The 18521-nt window shown below is 34.5% G+C and overlaps 1 protein-coding gene across 1 annotated transcript; it reads right to left on the minus strand.

The window, feature by feature from the left end:
* Nucleotides 1-6757: 6757 nt before the first annotated feature.
* LOC132270996 (uncharacterized) lies at nt 6758-18356 on the minus strand. Its single transcript, XM_059772215.1, has 2 exons — nt 17071-18356; nt 6758-7024 (listed from the first exon to the last, which is right to left on the minus strand). Exons 1-2 carry the CDS (start codon nt 18216-18218, stop codon nt 7021-7023), a joined length of 1152 nt encoding a protein of 383 aa, XP_059628198.1. The 5' UTR covers nt 18219-18356; the 3' UTR covers nt 6758-7020.
* Nucleotides 18357-18521: the final 165 nt, after the last annotated feature.

The raw sequence follows: 18521 nt of genomic DNA on the forward strand, positions 1-18521 counted from the left end.
GAACCTTGAGGCTGGTCCTACTAAAGTCATAACAGAAGAAAATGTAGTCTCTTGAGGTATTTGTAGTCTCTACTAAAGTCATAACAGAAGAACATTAACTCTTATCGTTACAAAAACTAAGCTAATAAAAAGCATCAACAACAAAGATTCATCTTAAAGCCAAACCATAAGCTTAATAAAACATGAAATCTGAAGCTTTAAAGACCAAATGATTAGGGAGCAAATTTAAGGTTAAACCTTCAGTTACGATGCTGCTGCTGCAGGAGCAAAGTTGCATAAATAAACAAAGTATGCCAAGAAAGAAATTTCAAACATCTCAAAAATATGGAAATTAATACCCCATTGACTAGTTGCAAATGAAGCAATCACCCACCAGTAGTAAGCCACAACAAAGGACATCAAATCCCAAGATCGCATGTAATACACTCTGAAACGAAGAAAGAAACTTCACTACTTCTACACCTACGAAACCAAAACCTCACAACAGACTGTCTTTCAAAACCCATCACTTGAAAGTGAAGCAAGACAGAACTCACTTGAACCCAAAATCAACTTAAGACATTATTTTCTGAAAATGACATTTTGCTTTCTCGGTCTCAAACATGTGTAAACTGAGCTTTACTGATGCAATAGCTTATTATAATATGGATGCATTGGTAGTAATATAGTACATTAAAGCTAAAAATAACCTGTGTAGATGAGACTCATTTAGTTTTCACACCTCAATTGGCAGAGATCAAGTATTCAAAGCATGGTATCAATGCTATTACCAATTCATCAATCATATAAAAAGTATATAAATGTAAATAAAACAAGCATATTACAGCACAAGATGCAAATATCACAGGACAAGGGTACACGCTTGTATAACTTCTTTAAAATATATAATAAGTTGATCTTCTTAAAAACCATATGATTCGTATCAATGTAATCACTAAAGCAACATTCAATACAAAATTAATAATGACTTAAGAAGCAATAATTAATACAACGTCGCAACTTAATACAACATCCATTAATTCTCAGTACTGGAATATATGAAGTTCTGTATTAATGAGAGAGAGACAGAGAGTTATGTGAATAAGGTGGATGAGAAAGAGAGGGAGGGGGAGGGAATGCTAGCAATCTATGTTACATGGACTCTTCAAAAAAAAAAGTTCACAACACACCTCACATTTGCTCTTGTACAAATTGCTATTGCAATACATCACAAGTTGCCTAGCCAAGAAATCTCACTACCGGATAAGATTGTTACCCACCAGGCCCAGATTGTATGATACAAATATTAAAAGCTATAAAATCATGTAAATAGTACACCTTTCAGAATTACAAACAGTATGCACTCCTAAGGAGATGGAGACCAACTGAACAAAGGTTACATTCTAAGGTGAAGTTTTATTCATAAGGTACCTATTCTGTAGGATTTTGTTTTTCTCAAAATTTGGGGGTCCATGGCCCCCCAAGTCCCCATATAGGTTCACCGGCTTGGGCTGAGATAGTACAATCTATAAAGTGGCTTAAGTTAAGTTAAAGGCACTATACCATTCACGTAGCTGACCCAAATTTAGTTGAAACAATCCTTGTTGAGCTAAGTTATTGGAAAGTACAATTTAGACAGAAATTCTACAAGCCTCAAAATAAATTAGAATAAATATGACCCACCTGTTCACACTTGAATTCAATGCCAAACCATATCATAACAAAATTAACATTCTATACTCAGCAACTTTGCATTAAAAGTTCAATGGTCTAAATCCATTGATAATATTCTGAATAAGATTGTAACCACAAGGCCCCTACTGTGTATAACGAAACACAAGTACAAAATCATACACGTTTATGTTATAGAAGGTAAAACACAGCAACATTACTTGAACTTGTACGGTGCAGTCTGCAAACACTTATTAAGGAACCCATTCATGTCAAAATTACTCGAAACTGGTTGCCGGTAAACTGCCTCCACTAGCCGATAGTAATAGCTTGGTCCAAATTCCGGAAATTGTAAGAATAATTCTTCAGACACGTCCAGGTGTAACATCCATGTATAGTCCTGCCAAAAACTTTGCCACAATGTTAAACAGAACTAGAAAAAGAAGAAGAAGAAGAAGATAAAAGACAAATATAAAGAAAAAAATATCTACCTCCTCCTTGCCCTTATCATTCACGTGTTCATGTGAATCCCTATTAAATTTAAAAAGTGGTGGATCTTTTTGTGCGGCGGGTGCAATATAGAATAAAGGACTATCCGATGGAATTCTCTTTTCCCAATTGGTCATATCTGTTGGACTCTTGTTCAACATTACTTCTGAAAATATTCGCCAGGAAGTTTTCATGTTATCAAATTTTCTCATCATCTGGTATCGCCCATCCGCATCACGGAATAATGGATTATTTTTTATGAAAAACCACAAACACCTGATTAAAATAAATATGGAAAACAATGTAAGATGACAGTATTTTTGAAAAAAATAAAAAATAAGAAGGCAATTACTTACTTCATGTCTGCATGTGAGTGACAGTTTGGAAGAAACTCTGAGATCATTTTCCAAAAGAGGGTGAGACAGCTACCCCACCCATCTTTAAATGCAATTGCTTTCTCAAAGGTATTTTTGGATTTTGCTGCGGCGGCAAGTCCAACTAAAGCTAGGAGATCTGTAAGATCTTTAAGAAGACCGTCTTTAGAATCTGTTTAAAAGAATTTCAAATCAGATCAGTCTTTATCCATCATCTTTCAGTTCAATTTTAAAATTTCAATTACTTGTTAAAAATACAATATATAAACGCGTGGAATGGCCTCATTCATGAAACTGAAGAGATTTTTGGGTGTAATGGTGCATACCTATATGGAGATCATCAGGCCAGCACAGTTTAACATCATTGTTTTCCAAAACCGATATTCCATTTATGAGGTTGCCGTGGTAGCCTTCCTTTTGGATAAAACAATCCAATCCTTTGATGATCCCCTTGAAAATGTGTAAAAAGTCTGTTCCAGGACCAATTATTATGTCATCTTTGCCTTGCCAAAGATCCAGATCGGATTTATAAATCCAGTCATAGTATTCGACACCCAATCGATCCAACACAATTGTGGTTTCACCTTCTTTGTATTTCAGGTAGATGATTTTCGCAATACAGGGACTGTCAGAGTAGTTCAATCTTTTCACAAGGTTTTTGGCTTTCGCTCGTTTATCTTTTTTGTATTGAGTTACTGATATTTCTACCGCATTTCCTGTGTTCCTAAATAAACCGTAACCATTTTTGAAATTTCCATAATCATCAGGAGTTTCTTCTGCACTCCACCACACACCGCCTTTTACCTGCAAAAAAAAAAAAAAAATTACAAAAAATATTACCTAAGGCATATTCCTCCTCCTGTGAACACCTCCTGTGAACACGTTCAAACCTTGCGTGGGATAACAGTTTCTGCCATATTCATGATCCTGCACCCAAAGAAGTAAAAAACTTTTCATATTTAACAATATCAAAGATTTTCACTGCATAAAAAAATATAAATTTAATTCCATCACAGCACCTTGGTCCACTATACAACTACCAACAATACATAAACCAATTGATGCAGATGCAAATAAACTCGACCAAAATCTTGGAGACTCAACAACCCGGAGAACTGTGAGCTCAAAGGACTAACAACCCTAGCATATAATTTTACAGTATACAGGACAGTCATAAACTAAAATAGAACACAATGGGACAGTTTATGAAAAGTACCCAAGGTTCAATTAGCTAGGAGAATATATACAAGTAAGCACAATATTTAATTTTATTAAGGCACAAAAACAATATTAGGAATTAAAAGGTATCAAGATTTCAGACATACACCCTAAATGACACTCTGATATTAAAGCACGAAGATAGTTACTTATATATGAGTTTGTAATAACAAGAAATCATCATAGTGTGTGTGTGATCAGTGAAATCATCACTATAAAAGAGTTGGCGACTTTAAAAAAAAAAAAAAAACAGATGGTGTGCTGAAATTTTAAACAGCCAAACTCCTGGAGATCAAATTCTAAGAAAGACAAAAAGATTAAATTTCCCTACTCAGTTCAACAGATCCTTATTCCTCTTCCTTCTGATCATGTTTACGACACACAATATCAATGACACTATATCCAATTACAATCGTAAGCCAGGTCTGATAATTGAGATCGCAACTTATCGTTTCTCAAACCCTTAAATCCAAAATAAAGTACATGAATATATGAAATACAAAGAAAATAAAATCAATTACTCTTGAAACAATTTTTACTTACCTAAAGAGAAGTATCTAATTTTGGTTAAGAATCTGTAATCCAGATCTGAAATCGTAAGAAATTTCTCATGAGATTACGAAACCCTCTATATGTTGAATAAACGAAGCAAATGAAGAAAAGCAAATATTCACTGAAATGGTGACTTACCGAAAGAGAAGTCGCTGAAATGGTATGTTGCTCTCTCCCAAACCCTAACTCGTGAGAATTCCAATATAGAGAGAGTGATATAGAGTATATGTTCTATGAGAGATATTAGATAGATATATGAACCGAGAGATACAGAGAGACACGGAAACGGCCTCGCGCGCCAAAACTTTTCCTCATGAATTATCTTCAGGACGAAAATAACCTACCTAAAATAAGCTGCAATCCAATTAAAATTAGGGACATTAATGTAATTTCAGAATTTCGGACGAAAATTAGCTAAAATAAGATGCCACCTCAATAAAATTAGGGGCGCAATTTCAGAATAAAGAGTATTGGACGAAAATAACCTGCCACCTCATTAAAGAGCACGTGTAAGTGAAATGTTTCTCCCTCTACCTCTCACCTCATCTCTCTGCTGACATGGCTTCCGCCACTCGAGAGGAAGGCGAGGGAGTGGAGATCGAGGTCGGCGGCGAGGGAAGAGTTGTCATAACGGATGGAGGAGTTGAGGTAGAGGCAGTGGTGGTGGGGTTGGAGCCCCGGAATACACAGTGGTGGTGGTTGTGGGGGTGGGGATAGTGGTTATGGTGCTGCCGATTGTGGTGGTGTTGGTGCTCCGGAATGCACAGTGATGGTGGTGGAGGCGCCACCGGTGGTGTTGGTGTAAAGGAATGCATGGTGGTGGTGGTGGTGGTGGTGGTGGTGTTGGTTGTCCAGGCGTTGCCGGTGGTTGTGGCGGTGCCGCGATCTGTTGCAGGGGCGGAGGGGCCAAAAATTTGGGAAATTTTTAGAGTTATATGGTCCATCATGGGCCAAAAATTTGTTCCCCAAATAACCATAGCCTTTACTTTTAAACCCGATTATTTTTAATTTATTTCAAGCCCAGCCCAATAGAAATAAAAATCATCCCTCTTATAATACTACTGTAATATTAGCCCATTCAATTATATTAAACACTTTGTTTACTTTATAGGGGCTCAAGGGGGAAAAGATAAATATTAAGAGTATGTTTTGGATGCGTTTTGATATGTTTAGTAATGTCTATTTGTTATAATTTTTTTAAAAGCAACCATATAAAAATATATTTGGCAAAAAAATGTTACAAGTTTGACAAGAATAATGATTAGTTTTAAAATATCATTTAAGAATTTTTCAAAAAAAAAAAAAAAGAAAAATTATTGTTGATTACCCTTGTTAGCGAAAACATGTAAAAATACCAAATTGGTATTTCAACTTTTGGCCGCTATTCACTCAATGCAAAACAAAACATTTTTTACTAAACGTATTTTTTTCACTATTTACTGCTATAGTATTCCCACAAAAATAAAAACACCAAAAACAAGATGTTCATTGTCTCTTCTAGTCTTATATTTTATATTTCTTTTTTCAGCTTTCTGTCTTCTTGTATAGTTGAATATACCTATGCGTAAAGATATATAAATATATTATATATTGTATACAAACAATTTTTTTTCCCCATAATTCATACATCTATGCAATATGTATATTTATATACATTTGTAAATATACATATAAATGTACCCCCCACCTTATGGTTTTGAGCTCGACTCCCCTCCTCCCTAATTCCTAACTACTAACCATTGCTACGATAAAATAAAAAAATGTAGTATAAAAAATAATATTAAATTTATGTATTTTTTAAAAAGAACCAATTATTTATTCAGTTGGAAAAACTCTGGATGCATACAATGCTTAGCTCCCCCACCACTGTGATGAAAGCACACATTTTAGCATAAAATTCCAGAGAGGAATCAAGGTCTCTCGTAAAATTCCAAAAATCTGAAGCTGAAACTTCCTTTTCGATTTTCTAAAATAAAATATGCTTTAAGATCATCAGTAAATTCCTGGTTCAAGAGAAGATCAGACTCCACTTGGTGAGTGGGTGGCCTGACAATATATATATATATATATATATATATATATATATATATATATATATCTCATAGGCGTACAAAAGAATTAGTTTGCTTTTCATTCGAAGGTATTTTTCTCGACTGTTTGAATATATTCTGGACATCTCTGATCAGGCATTCAAACTTTTTCTTATTTTTATTTATAAATGATTGATCAATCATAAAGATAGCTAAATGGTTTTTCAAGGCTAGAAGTTGGGTCTAGTTAGGTTCTATTGGTACTCACAATCTGGTCTGGTTCTAATTTTTATAAAACCGCGGGGACCGATTTGGTTCCAAAATACTCTCAAATCGGTCCAGACCGAACTGAATTGTGTGCACCTCTATAGCAAACATGCATAGTAATGGTATTCTGTTTAATATACTAAAGACGGATTTAATTATATACATATTCTAGACAAATTTTGTTATGCCCCAAAAATTAAATATAACATCTAGTTCTATACACAAATGAACTAAAAAATATGTTCCCCTTTTCCACCATATCCAATATTTTTGATAACACAAATAAATAGAATCTAAAGATGAAGTCCATCACATGAAGATAGCCACCACAATGTCATAAAAAGTTCCAACCTCTCTCCAAAACATAAATAAATATTAGTAGCTAGAGACAATAATGAAACTAGTTGTCACACATCATCTTTTCACAGCTGGATCTGCCGTTACCTGAAATTAAAAAAAAAAAAAAAAAAAAAAGGTTCACAGTTCAACAAGATTATAACCTAACAAGATGACCTTACCTCATCTCAATATACAACAGTACAATCAATTACAAAATGATATTATTACTTAACGAGTATACCAATTATATAGAATGCCTATACTGAGAATCCACAATCTAATCCATCATATAATTAGCTCTCCCTTCTTTCGTTTTTTTGGTTATAAATCTTGCAATTATTTACACAAACATATCTATTATATGAATTTAACTTCGGTTACATATTCAATTATCTATATAAGAGTTTCCTAAAAGTGATCTCCACACTACTAATTGACTCTAGTTTTCTTCACTTGCACTCCCCCTTTTAAATTTGAAGAGAAGTACAAGAGGAAAAAAGGAGATTTAGAAGTACAAAAGATAGATTGCAATTTCAGATTCATAATCAAAGTTCTCTCTCTGCCCGTGTGTGAATAGGTGGGTGGGGTACCAATCTATGCCAAAACTGGAATCATAATTTAATGGGGGAATATTGCTGCAATTCATCAGCCTATTTTCTGAGATTTCAAAACAAAAAAATGAATTTCTATATGCACCAGCCAATATAGATCCTCTTTTGCATATGGTAAAAGTAGAGCAAATTAAAACCCGATCCAGATCGTAGGATCGCCTGAGATTCCAAATTACTAAATTAATCCAGATCACATTAGAAATCCCATGGAAGCAGGATCACAATAGGACGACCGGTACAATCGGAATAGGATTGCATCATATGATCCTATTGATCGTATTGTTGACGTTATAAGTATAAAGATCACTCTTTAGCCTAACTGAATTAAAAATCATAATAAAAACTCAAAACTTAAAATGTTTACTCTATTTTCCTTGATTTCTCTTTCTTTCCTTTTCGTAACAAAAAATAGCTCTCTAATTTTCCTCTTATTCTTTTTTGCCCATTTTACACCCAAAAATATACTGCCTTTTCTTTTCCTCCCTCTATTCTCTCTCCCTATATTTTGTTCTGTCCTTGGAAACAAAAAATGGTCTTTCCAACTAAATTGGTCACCGATAATTGGACAACTAAATATGTTTTTCTCTCCTTGTTTATCTATTCCTTTTTCTCTTTGTTTAGGATTTAATTTAATTGTTTTTGTGATATTATGCGACTTTGCAGAGGAATGAAGATTCAAGAAATTAGTTTCAAAGTTTTTCTTGTCTTACTATCTTAGTATCTTTTTATGTTGTTTAATCTGTGCTAGAATGTTAATTTTATTGGTGTTTAGCCTTATTCACTAGTTATTTTTATTTTTTCCTTTTGACAAGTCTTATTCTCAATTATTCTGAAAATAATTTTATTTAGAAAGCTAGTTTGAGTTGTTTTTTTACTAGTTGTATAGATTCTTAAGATTTTCAATCCTATCTTACGGCCCTGATCCTATGTGGCACCATCGATACTACATAAAATCTCAACTCACACATACTATATACTAATACAACTAAAATAATACTCTAAGAAAGGTAGAGTTCAACTCAAATATTATCCAACCTAAACAACCACAAACTTATGCATCTCCTTTGCTTATTAACCACCATTTGCAATTTCCATCAAGAACCCAAGACGGAAAAAGAAGCAGCTCCTGCTCCTAGTGAGATATCCCACTGGCTTTGTTACGTCTCTAAGGTTCTTTGCCCCGGAAAACCTAGTAGCAGAATCACCAAGTTGAGACTAAACTACCTCCAAGTTGAAATCAATATGGGAAGAAACTTATGCATAAAATAAATATTATTTTATCACCAAAAAAATAAAAATAAAAATAAAGAAAGAAAGAAAAGAAAAGGAAGAAGAAGATGACGACAACTTTTTTTTTGGGAGGAAATATATTAGCATTTGCCAATTGAAATGGAAACTAGTTCACGATAAGAAAAATCAACCAAATCCAAATCCAAATCATATAAAAATCTCAAAGGGAATTAATGATAGAGAACATTTCTTAAGACCCTGTCACTATTAGTCAAAGATTTTGCTACTTGATCTTGAACGGTTAAAAATCTCTTTGAACAGATTCACTTAATATCTTTTACCAAGAAGTATCTAATTGCGTATTGTAATATAAAATTGGTCATTTATAGCATTCAAAGATAAATGTAAAAGTTAAACAATCTTAAGTATCTAATTGCGTGTTGTAATATAAAATTGGTCATTTATAGCATTCAAAGATAAATGTAAAAGTTAAACAATCTTAGACGTTAAAATTTTGTGGGAAAAAAAAACCATGAACTTCATTTGTTTTAACTTATTATAAATAATTTTTTCCTCTTTCCTATAAATCTAACATGACATCTTATTGCTCTAATGAGTAACCAGTTCTTTCGCAAGTCAGCTTTTAATGTGTATTACTTGTTTAAATTCAATATTGTCTTCATACCTTCGGTTATATCCAATATAGCACTTTTAATTAGATTAGATTAAAATGACCTCTTCTCCAAGTAAATCTCTCTTATTGATTGCTGAGATAAATGCATGATCTATTGACTATTGTTATTTTTGGTCATCTTGATTATTAAATTAATTTTCAATTATCAAGTTCACTTTTGTTAGAATGCAAAAAGGTGTATTTTGTATTTCTTATAAGAGCATGTTGGTCATTTTCTTCTAATATCAATTGTTATATAAATACTAGTGAGAGAAGATTGACAGGGAGAACCTCTAAACATTAAAACCCCAAACACAGTGGTGCCTCTTCTCTGTGAATCTTAAATTCAACAACTTCCAAGATCAATGATTGAAAGGTCAGCACGGAATGTGCTTTAGACTTTATAAAATCATAATCGACAAAAAAAAAATAAAAAAATAAAAACAAAGAAAATCAAACAATCACTAACACTTTTTTTTTTTTTGATAAGTAATAATTGAAATAAAAAGGTGTTCAAGAGGGGAATGCATCCCTTATACAAAAGTGGAACCAAGGTTTAAGGCCCCAAAGAAGCCAAAAAAAATAATTAAATCTTCGGGAGAGGAACAAGACTTCCTCTTCACATAACTGAAAAGAGAGCGTATGATGTGAAGTTTCAGAATCGCCGTGGACGATTCTTACCAATCACTAAGACTCTTATTAAATAAGTTTTGCAGTTTTACATTAATTGACAGTGTAGCACAAGTGCTGATTCAAATGGCTCTACGATTTTTAATACTACAAAATTGTCACAGAGTTCATGAATCATCATAAACTAAAAGAGAAGAAAGACTATCCTAGATTCAACTCTCAGTGATTTTAGAATCACCAAAATGTAAAACATAAAGACTCCAGGTCAAGATTTTTCTTTCAGATATTATCCCTAAGGTTTCTTAGGAATTGTAAGGTTTTATTCTCAGATTATTGCCTGTTGGTGGGATCTGATTTTTCACCTCGTTCTTCACAACTTTATTAATCTTAGTTGATTCAATTTCGGATCCTTTAGTATATTTTCTTCAAACCTTCAGCCTTTTGAATCAAATCTTTGATTCTTCATTAATCTTCATTTTATTTTATAGATTTTTTGAGAATAGATCTTTTTCAAGAATCTTTTTTTAATGATAGAAAGAACACTTTCAGCGACCATTTCTTTTGCAATAAGAACAATGCCCATTGAAAAATCTTAAATCTTATTAGATTCAATCCTTGTGATCTCACGTACTAGAAGACATCCACCATTCATGTCTAGAGCACATGCATCCACCATTATTTAAGGTCCAAACTTTAAACTTGCCTTATTAGTGCTGCTCAATTTAAGAATTGTCAAGTAAATTATTTTACATGTCTCCCATTAGTTCCCTACAAACTATAAGTCATGTAATTCTTAAAAATATATGGCAGACTTGGCAGTTCATTATCAAACCCTTCTCTCATTTACTTCTGTCAAAAGCTCATATATTTTATATTACTAATTCATTTATTCAAGTCTCTTTTCTATTTCTAATTTTCTTTAGGCTCTATTCGGTTAGATGGAAATGGCTGGAGAGAAAAGAAAATTGTATATATATATATATATTTTCAACATTTTACAAGTTTGGAAGGCAAGAAAGAATAATTTTGAGGGAAGTAATTTTCCATAACCACTTAACTTTTCCACAAATTCTTCCTCTAGAAAACATAAGAAAATTTCTTTCTTGGAAAGTGATATGAACCAACAGCTTGCCCTTAAATTCTCTTAAAAATAAAATGTGTTTATATATAAAAAAATTTAAATAAGGTATAATGGTTCATATCTCTCTCTAAATAAACTACAAAATTATTTACTTAAATTCTCCAATAAATTTTGTTTTTTCGAGAAAAATATTAATTCGAGACAAGCTTATTTAGATATGTTCAGCAAAAATGAGAAGAAAAAAAAAAGAACAAGAAAAAGGTAAATAATAATATTTTCTTGAAAATTTTAAGCTACCAAACTATTAAATTAAATTTGTAACAAAAATTTCATTCTAACCACAAACATGTTGAAAAAATATTTTTCCTTTCTTCCACTTCAATTTCTATTACTTCCACCTTCTAGTGTCTATTTCCTTTTAACTAAACAGAGCCTTAAGATTGCAACTTCATTTATTTTATCTTTTAGTTATTTATTTATTATCTTTTTCCTATAAACTTTTTAGTAGGATTTTCTCTCAACATTGAAATATAATGTATGCTTTTTTTTTTCTTTTTTTTTTTTTCCCCTTCCTTTTCAAAAAGCTAATGATACAAGCCCCTCTACAACAATCATTTTCTATCTCTTTTTTGTATAATATTTCTATAGGGAATTAATTAATTCACAATATATAGGTTGAATGGAGCATGGGAAGTGAGTGTGAGCATGAGAATGTGATTGGGTAGATTGACAGCAAACGTGGTTTATACAAAGATCATTAGTTTCTCTTTTCGTTTTCTCAACACCAAAGGCTTCGCAACACACTGGCGAGTTTTTCAATCCCACCCTAAAACACCAATTCTCCTAGAGTTCCAAAGTGATCCTTAAGTTCTCTGTTATTTGTACTCTTTTTTGCTGAGTTTCAGGGAGAGATTATAGATCTACGGAGGAAATTATTGTTTTTTTGGCCTCTCTGAAGGTCTAAGGCGCCCTTTAGCCTTTTGTTTTGTATCTTTGGATTCCGCTCCCCTTTTTGAGCGTTTTAAATAAATTCTTACTTATCAAAAAAAAAAAAAAGACAGGAAAGAAAATTTTTACGAAGGCAGAATCGTCCCCCCCGCGCCGAAGGTAGAGAGCAAAACTAACGAAACAAAACACTATCACTATTACCTGAATATAATTGAATTTCATAATAAACATATACACATAAATATAATAATATGTTACTGGGCAATAGTTGTCAAGGATGTATAAACCACATGAGAAATCAGAAGGCCTTTTAATTGTATCAGATCAAAATGGTATACTATATTTATTAACAATGGCACTACTAGAACAACATTAAGGTGCTGTTAGATACATTTTTCTAGACAAATGACATGTCAAATATCTAAAAGGAGAAAATACTGCACATTGTAATTCTAGATAATCAACTGCTACATGCAATAAAATAAATTTTCTTTCTTCTAACAAGTGTTCTACTTGTTCTTCCATACAACTATTCACTTTCTATAAAATATCCTTACTATCTTCAATTGTTACCAACTTATTTACCATCTAAAAAATTCCATAATCCACCAAACATTCTAACCAACCCACCTAAATTCCAGCAACAATAATACTATTCAGCTTTTCTAAAATATCCTACTATCTTCAAGTATTATCTACCATAAAAAGAGTTTCATTCTATCAACCAAACACTCTAACCATCCCACAACAATGAAGAAGAGCTGTTACGCCAGTGTTTTCACCCCTTCGGGACCAGAGCTCCCTTGAAGCTAGATGTGTGTGAGGTGAGCTTCCCGTGGGGTAAAATCATGAACCTAAATGCAGCGGGTATGGGAAAATCACAACAGAATGATATGGCCAATACCTAATGAAGCTTTAAGGAGTGATAATGCAATGAGGGCCCTAAATGACTCTCTCTAGTCAACGAAACCAAATCAACGAGTTTGGGGGTGAGCGTACACTTGGGGAAGGTGTTAGGCACCCCAAGACACCCATACCAAGTACAATTACTTGCTTTACTGTTTATGTTGCTTGTGAATGTAATGTCATCTAAAGAACAAATCAATTCTAGAAAGAGCTAGTACCTTGATAGGCAGATAAAGAATGTATGCAAATAAATGGAAGAATGTAAATGTGGGGTAACTGAACTTGGAATCTATTTGAGTGCCTACATATTTCATTCATGAGTGCCATGGTGAGAATCGGGTTGAATGCAATTTGTTGAAGCTACCAGGGCGGGGGGACCTAAGGGACATCAGAGTCTAAAGAGAGAGAAAGGGTGAGTGTTTCTACAATGCGTCTTGTGGATGAGAGATTGTTTCTAGAATGAGTGTCGTGGATGGGGGAGTGACCGAACCTAGCTATGATGGCTGCCTACATATCCTAATCAAGGAGGAATCAGGTCAAACTTAGTTCGCGCCTTTCTCAAAGGGAATTTGTGCCTTCGAGGGGCGGGGAAATCATATAAACAATTCTAAAGGTCATCTGAAACCTAATGAGGGTAACTAAATGATCTCGAAGACGATGTGTGCCTTCAAGGGCAAGGGAACTCACATAAACAATTCTAAAGGTCATTCAAGTCCTAAGGGAGGGTAACTAAATGGTTTTAAAGGCAATTTGTGCATTCACAGCTGACGGAAGTCATGTAAACAATTCTAAAGGTCATTCGAAACCTAATGAGGGAAACTAAATGATCTTGAAGGCGATTTGTGCCCTCGAGGGCGAGAAAATTAGATAAACAATTATCAAGGTCATTCGAACCTAATGAGGGAAACTAAATGATCTCAAAGGCGATTTGTGCCTTCGAGGGCGAGGGAAATCACATAAACAATTCTAAAGGTCATTTGAAACCTAATGAGGGAAACTAAATGATTTCGAAGGAGTTCGAGGGTGTGGGAGAAATCACATAAACAATCAAAGGTCATTTCAAACCTAATGAGGGTAACAAAATGGTCTCAAAAGTGATTTGTGCCTTCAAGAGCGAGGGGAACATTCTAAAGGCCATTCGAAACCTAAGAGGGTAACAAAGTGGTCTCAAAGGCGATTTATGCCTTCAAGGGCGAGGGAAATCACATAAACTATTCTAAAGGTCATTTGAAACCTAAGAGGGTAACAAAGTGGTTTCGAAGGTGATTTGTGCCTTCGAGGGCGAGGGAAATCACACAAACAAATCTAAAGGTCACTCGAAACCTATTGAGGGGAATTAAAGGCAATAAAGCAATCCTAAAGGCGTTTGTGCCTGTAAGGGTATTAAAAGGCATTTGAGTCCTAAAGGAGTAACAATGGTCTTGAAGGCGATTTGTGCCTTAAGGACAAGGGGAAACATATAAACAACTCTAATTCGAGTCCTAAGAGGGGTTAATTGAGTCTAAAAGAGGGCATGAGAGCCTAAGGAGGGCATTTCAGTCTAAAGGAGGGCGTGAGGGCCTGAGGACAAAAATCAAGTCTAAAAGAGGGTATGAGAACCTAAGAGGAACATCGGAGTCTAAAAGAGAGCGTGACAGCCTAAGAAGGACATTTGACTCTAAAAGAGGGGTTATGGAATTTTAAGAGTATCCAAGAGAATATTTTAGTCTAAAGAAAGAAGGCAGAAAACTTAAGAGGGTCTTGACTGAACTTAGGATTGCCTAAGGTGTTGTTTGATAAAACTGAAAAATTAAATACTGAGAATTTCAAGAGCTGAAGTTTTTAAATGGTAATTAAAAAATAAATAATTTTTTTATTTCTTTTTGAATTTTCAGCGTTATCACTTAAAATTTTATCCCATTTTAAGTGGTGCTTACCATTTTTAGTGATATTTAAATTGCGTTATCAAACACACTAAATTGAATAAGCGTTTAATCTGTTCAGATTAAGTAATTAAGTTATCAAACAACACCTAAGTTGCCTACGTATCCCAGCTAATGCGAAACATGGTGAGAATCAAATCAAACGTAGTTCACTCATAACTATAATGGAGGACTAAGGATCCTAAAGGGCCTTTGATTTCTACGGATCTAGTAAAGCAATGGGTGCCTTTAGGAGAGACAACAATATAACTTTAAAGGCATTAGAGTCCTAAGGATCTAATGAATATGGTCTAGAAGACGATGTCGGCCTCTAAATAACGAAAGGTGAGGGCTAGAATAATCCTAAGGAGGATTCGAGTCCTATCTGAAGTGTGTCGTGTCGTATCTGTTTCTATGCTTCTTAGGTTTGATGATATCCAATTTTAGTAAAGAAATAGTAAAATGATGGAGTATTAAATTTAATAACATAATTGTTTAACATTCCTTTCTATTATTTATATTTAAAATAATAAAAGATTATATGTTTTTTTAAGAGAAACATGGCTTTTAAAAAAAAAGATTATATGGTTTTTTTTTTTTTTTTTTGGTAAGATTATATGTTGTCAAGTACGGACTATTAGATTAGACAAATATTGAAAAAAAAGGGTTAGATGAGCCTCCCATCTATATAGTAGTTTATGGCCGACGCACACAAAAAAAACCCAGTAAAAAATTCACGAAACAAGTTGCCTCATTTTTTTTGCCTTTTTTTTGGCAAGTTGTTTTGGGCAATTAAAATTTTGGATAAGATGGGAATATCAAATAAAAAGGAATTCCTTTCACGTGAAAATATTCGCGTATTTTGTGAGGGAAAAGTTTTCGGGAGAATAGGCAAGACGTTTCTATTTCCTTCCATCCAAACTCCAAAAAAAAAATTAAAAATTTTCTCTTTCCTTTCTTTTCTAATTGATTCCATCTAACCAAACAAAGCCTTAGGTTTTTCCCCCACGTAACTTAGCACGTTTAAACGAACTACTTCGACCTAATTCTCACCATGGCATTTTCGAATGAGATACGTAGGCAACTCAAATAGGTTTCGGGTTTGATTGCCCCACATTCGCATTCTTCCATTTATTTGCATACATTCTTTACCCGCCCATTAAGGTACTAAATATCTTCTTTGTATAATTGGTCTGGTCCTTAGATAACATTACATTCACAAGTAACATGAAAGGTCTTGTAACCGCACTTGATACGACAACACATTCCTCAAGCATAAGCTAACCCCTTTTGGTTTCGTCGACAAGAGAGTCATTTAGGGCCTACATTGCATTATCACTCCCCAAAGCTTCATTAGATGACCTGGCAAACCAAAACTCAATGTTAGGTGGAACCTCCAAACAAATTGGCCCTATCCTTCAGTAGTAGTCACATTTAGGTTCAGGATACTAGCCCACAGGTTCCTACAGCTCACCTCCACATGGGGATACACACGTATAGCTTTAGGGGAGCTTGGGTCCCGAAGGGGGTGAAAAATGCGAGTGCGATAGTTGGCGATTCCACTAAAGATAAATAAGCATATGCTTAAGTAGGTTTAAGCCGAAATACCTTTCATGTTGCTTTTCTTTTTAGTGCATTATTATATGCTTATTTTATTATAAATTGCTTATTGCATTAAAAATAAAATGATGGTCATGCTTGTTTTGTTACATAAACATTATAACATGTCCATTTCTTACTTGCATTGTTGTATGCTTATTTTGTCCATTGCATTATAACATGTTCATTTTGCGGCATATTGTAGAATGCCCGTTGCTTAATAACATGATCATGCTTGTTTTATTTGAATGCATTATAACATGTTCAATTCTTGCTATGTTAAAGCATTTTTAACACCCACTGGATGAAGAGAACCGTGGCAGTGGCGGTTTATCCGGGTCAATTGGTTAGAATTTTTTTTATATAATAAAAAAAAAAAACCTAATATGGGTATCAAGTTATCAAACAGGCTTTTTGGAACATGACCAAAAAAAAAAATTTTGTGAAAAAATACTAAAACATTTGAGCCAATCAAAATTATCATCAAACATCTAAATACCAAGATCATCAAGAAACCCAAAAAGAAATTATGAACAATGCGGAGAGCTAAAAAGAGTCATAGAATTACTTACAGCAGCACAGCATCTATGCTTTTTGCTTCGGTTTCAAGCATATAAGTTTTGGTGGAGAGGACACGACATTGGAGGCTACCTTGTCGTTTCTCCATGTCAACCCGTTTTAAAACTCGCATTCTCTCGCATCGAACCCAACGGCCGGAGTAAAGCCAAATCAAGTAGAACTCATCACCACGAAAATGACTAAAATGCATCGAACCAATGCAGGAACGGCAAAAGCTAGGATCTACATCCATGATATGGCCGTGGATTATCATTTCGAGATCCAAATCGTAGGCACATAAGCCGCACCTATAAGTGTCGTAGTCCACAATCTGAATCCAGTAGAGAGTGTTATCAAAGAATGCAGGGCAACTGATACGTGTATCCATTGAAGCACTAAACCTTTTGGGTAGGACTCCCCAAGAAGCATCTCTCAGATCATAGACGATGAAGAAACCAGCAATCGAACCCAAAATAATCCTCCTTGAAGTATAATCATACACTGAAAAAACAAGATGATCACAATAAAGTGGCCTCATCTCTTGAGGCGGTGGATTAATAGCCTCCCAGGTGTTCTTGCTCGGGTCGAAAACCTCGACTACAAATTGTTCCTCACCAGGTTTTAGTCTAGAAAGGTTAGAACCACCACCAAAGACATAGATCTTACCATCGTCAGCCGTCACAGCCTCAGAAAATTCTCCTTCTCTTCTGATGTTCATGGAAGGAACGGCTTGCCATTGCAAACTAGTAGTAGGATTCGAAGTGTCCAATGCAAGGACATCGCGGCAGTCGCTGTTGGCGGCACTAGTGCAGTATATGGTGGAGCCCACGGCCGCAAAGCGGCTATAGAACGAGTGATGGGGGGTGTTCTTCAGGATCGATTTGAGATCAAGCTGGTTTTTTGATCCTTCCCCTCTTGTTCTTCTTCTTTTTCTGCACAGTACTAAACCAGCTCCTGTCATCGTCCATTTCTTCTGAGTGCAATCCTTGCTTGATAACTTAATAATGTACCAATCCGACACTATCTGTTTGTTGAACGACGAAGTCGCGCGAAAATACACGGTTTTCTCTATTTCCTCCTCCTCCTCCGGCAGAGACCTCGATGCAGCGATTACCCTTTTCCGGGATCTTTGCATTAGCACGAGTCCGATTGCCGTCGCCATCGATGTCCACCGGGTTTCGCTTCGCAATTGGAATACTTGAGGCCTCAATGCGAAGGAGGCTCTTTCCTTATATACCACAATGAGCCCTAGTAATCTGTTTGCCAACCAGCGACACCGTGAGCTTATTACATGCTACTGTTTTTATTTTGGAAGGTAAAAGTGCGGTATATATTTTAGGTTTTGTTTGAAACCAATTATTTTGGAATTTAAAAAAAGAATTGGAATTGGATTTAAATTTCATTTATATATTTGGAATAAATTTGATTCAAAGTTAGATTTGAAATGGGATTTGAAAAAAACATA

This window comes from Cornus florida, unplaced genomic scaffold (genome assembly GCF_030987335.1).
Source record: "Cornus florida cultivar Cherokee Brave unplaced genomic scaffold, ASM3098733v1 CherokeeBrave_3.0.0_Hap2_Chr08, whole genome shotgun sequence".
Lineage (NCBI taxonomy): Eukaryota > Viridiplantae > Streptophyta > Magnoliopsida > Cornales > Cornaceae > Cornus > Cornus florida.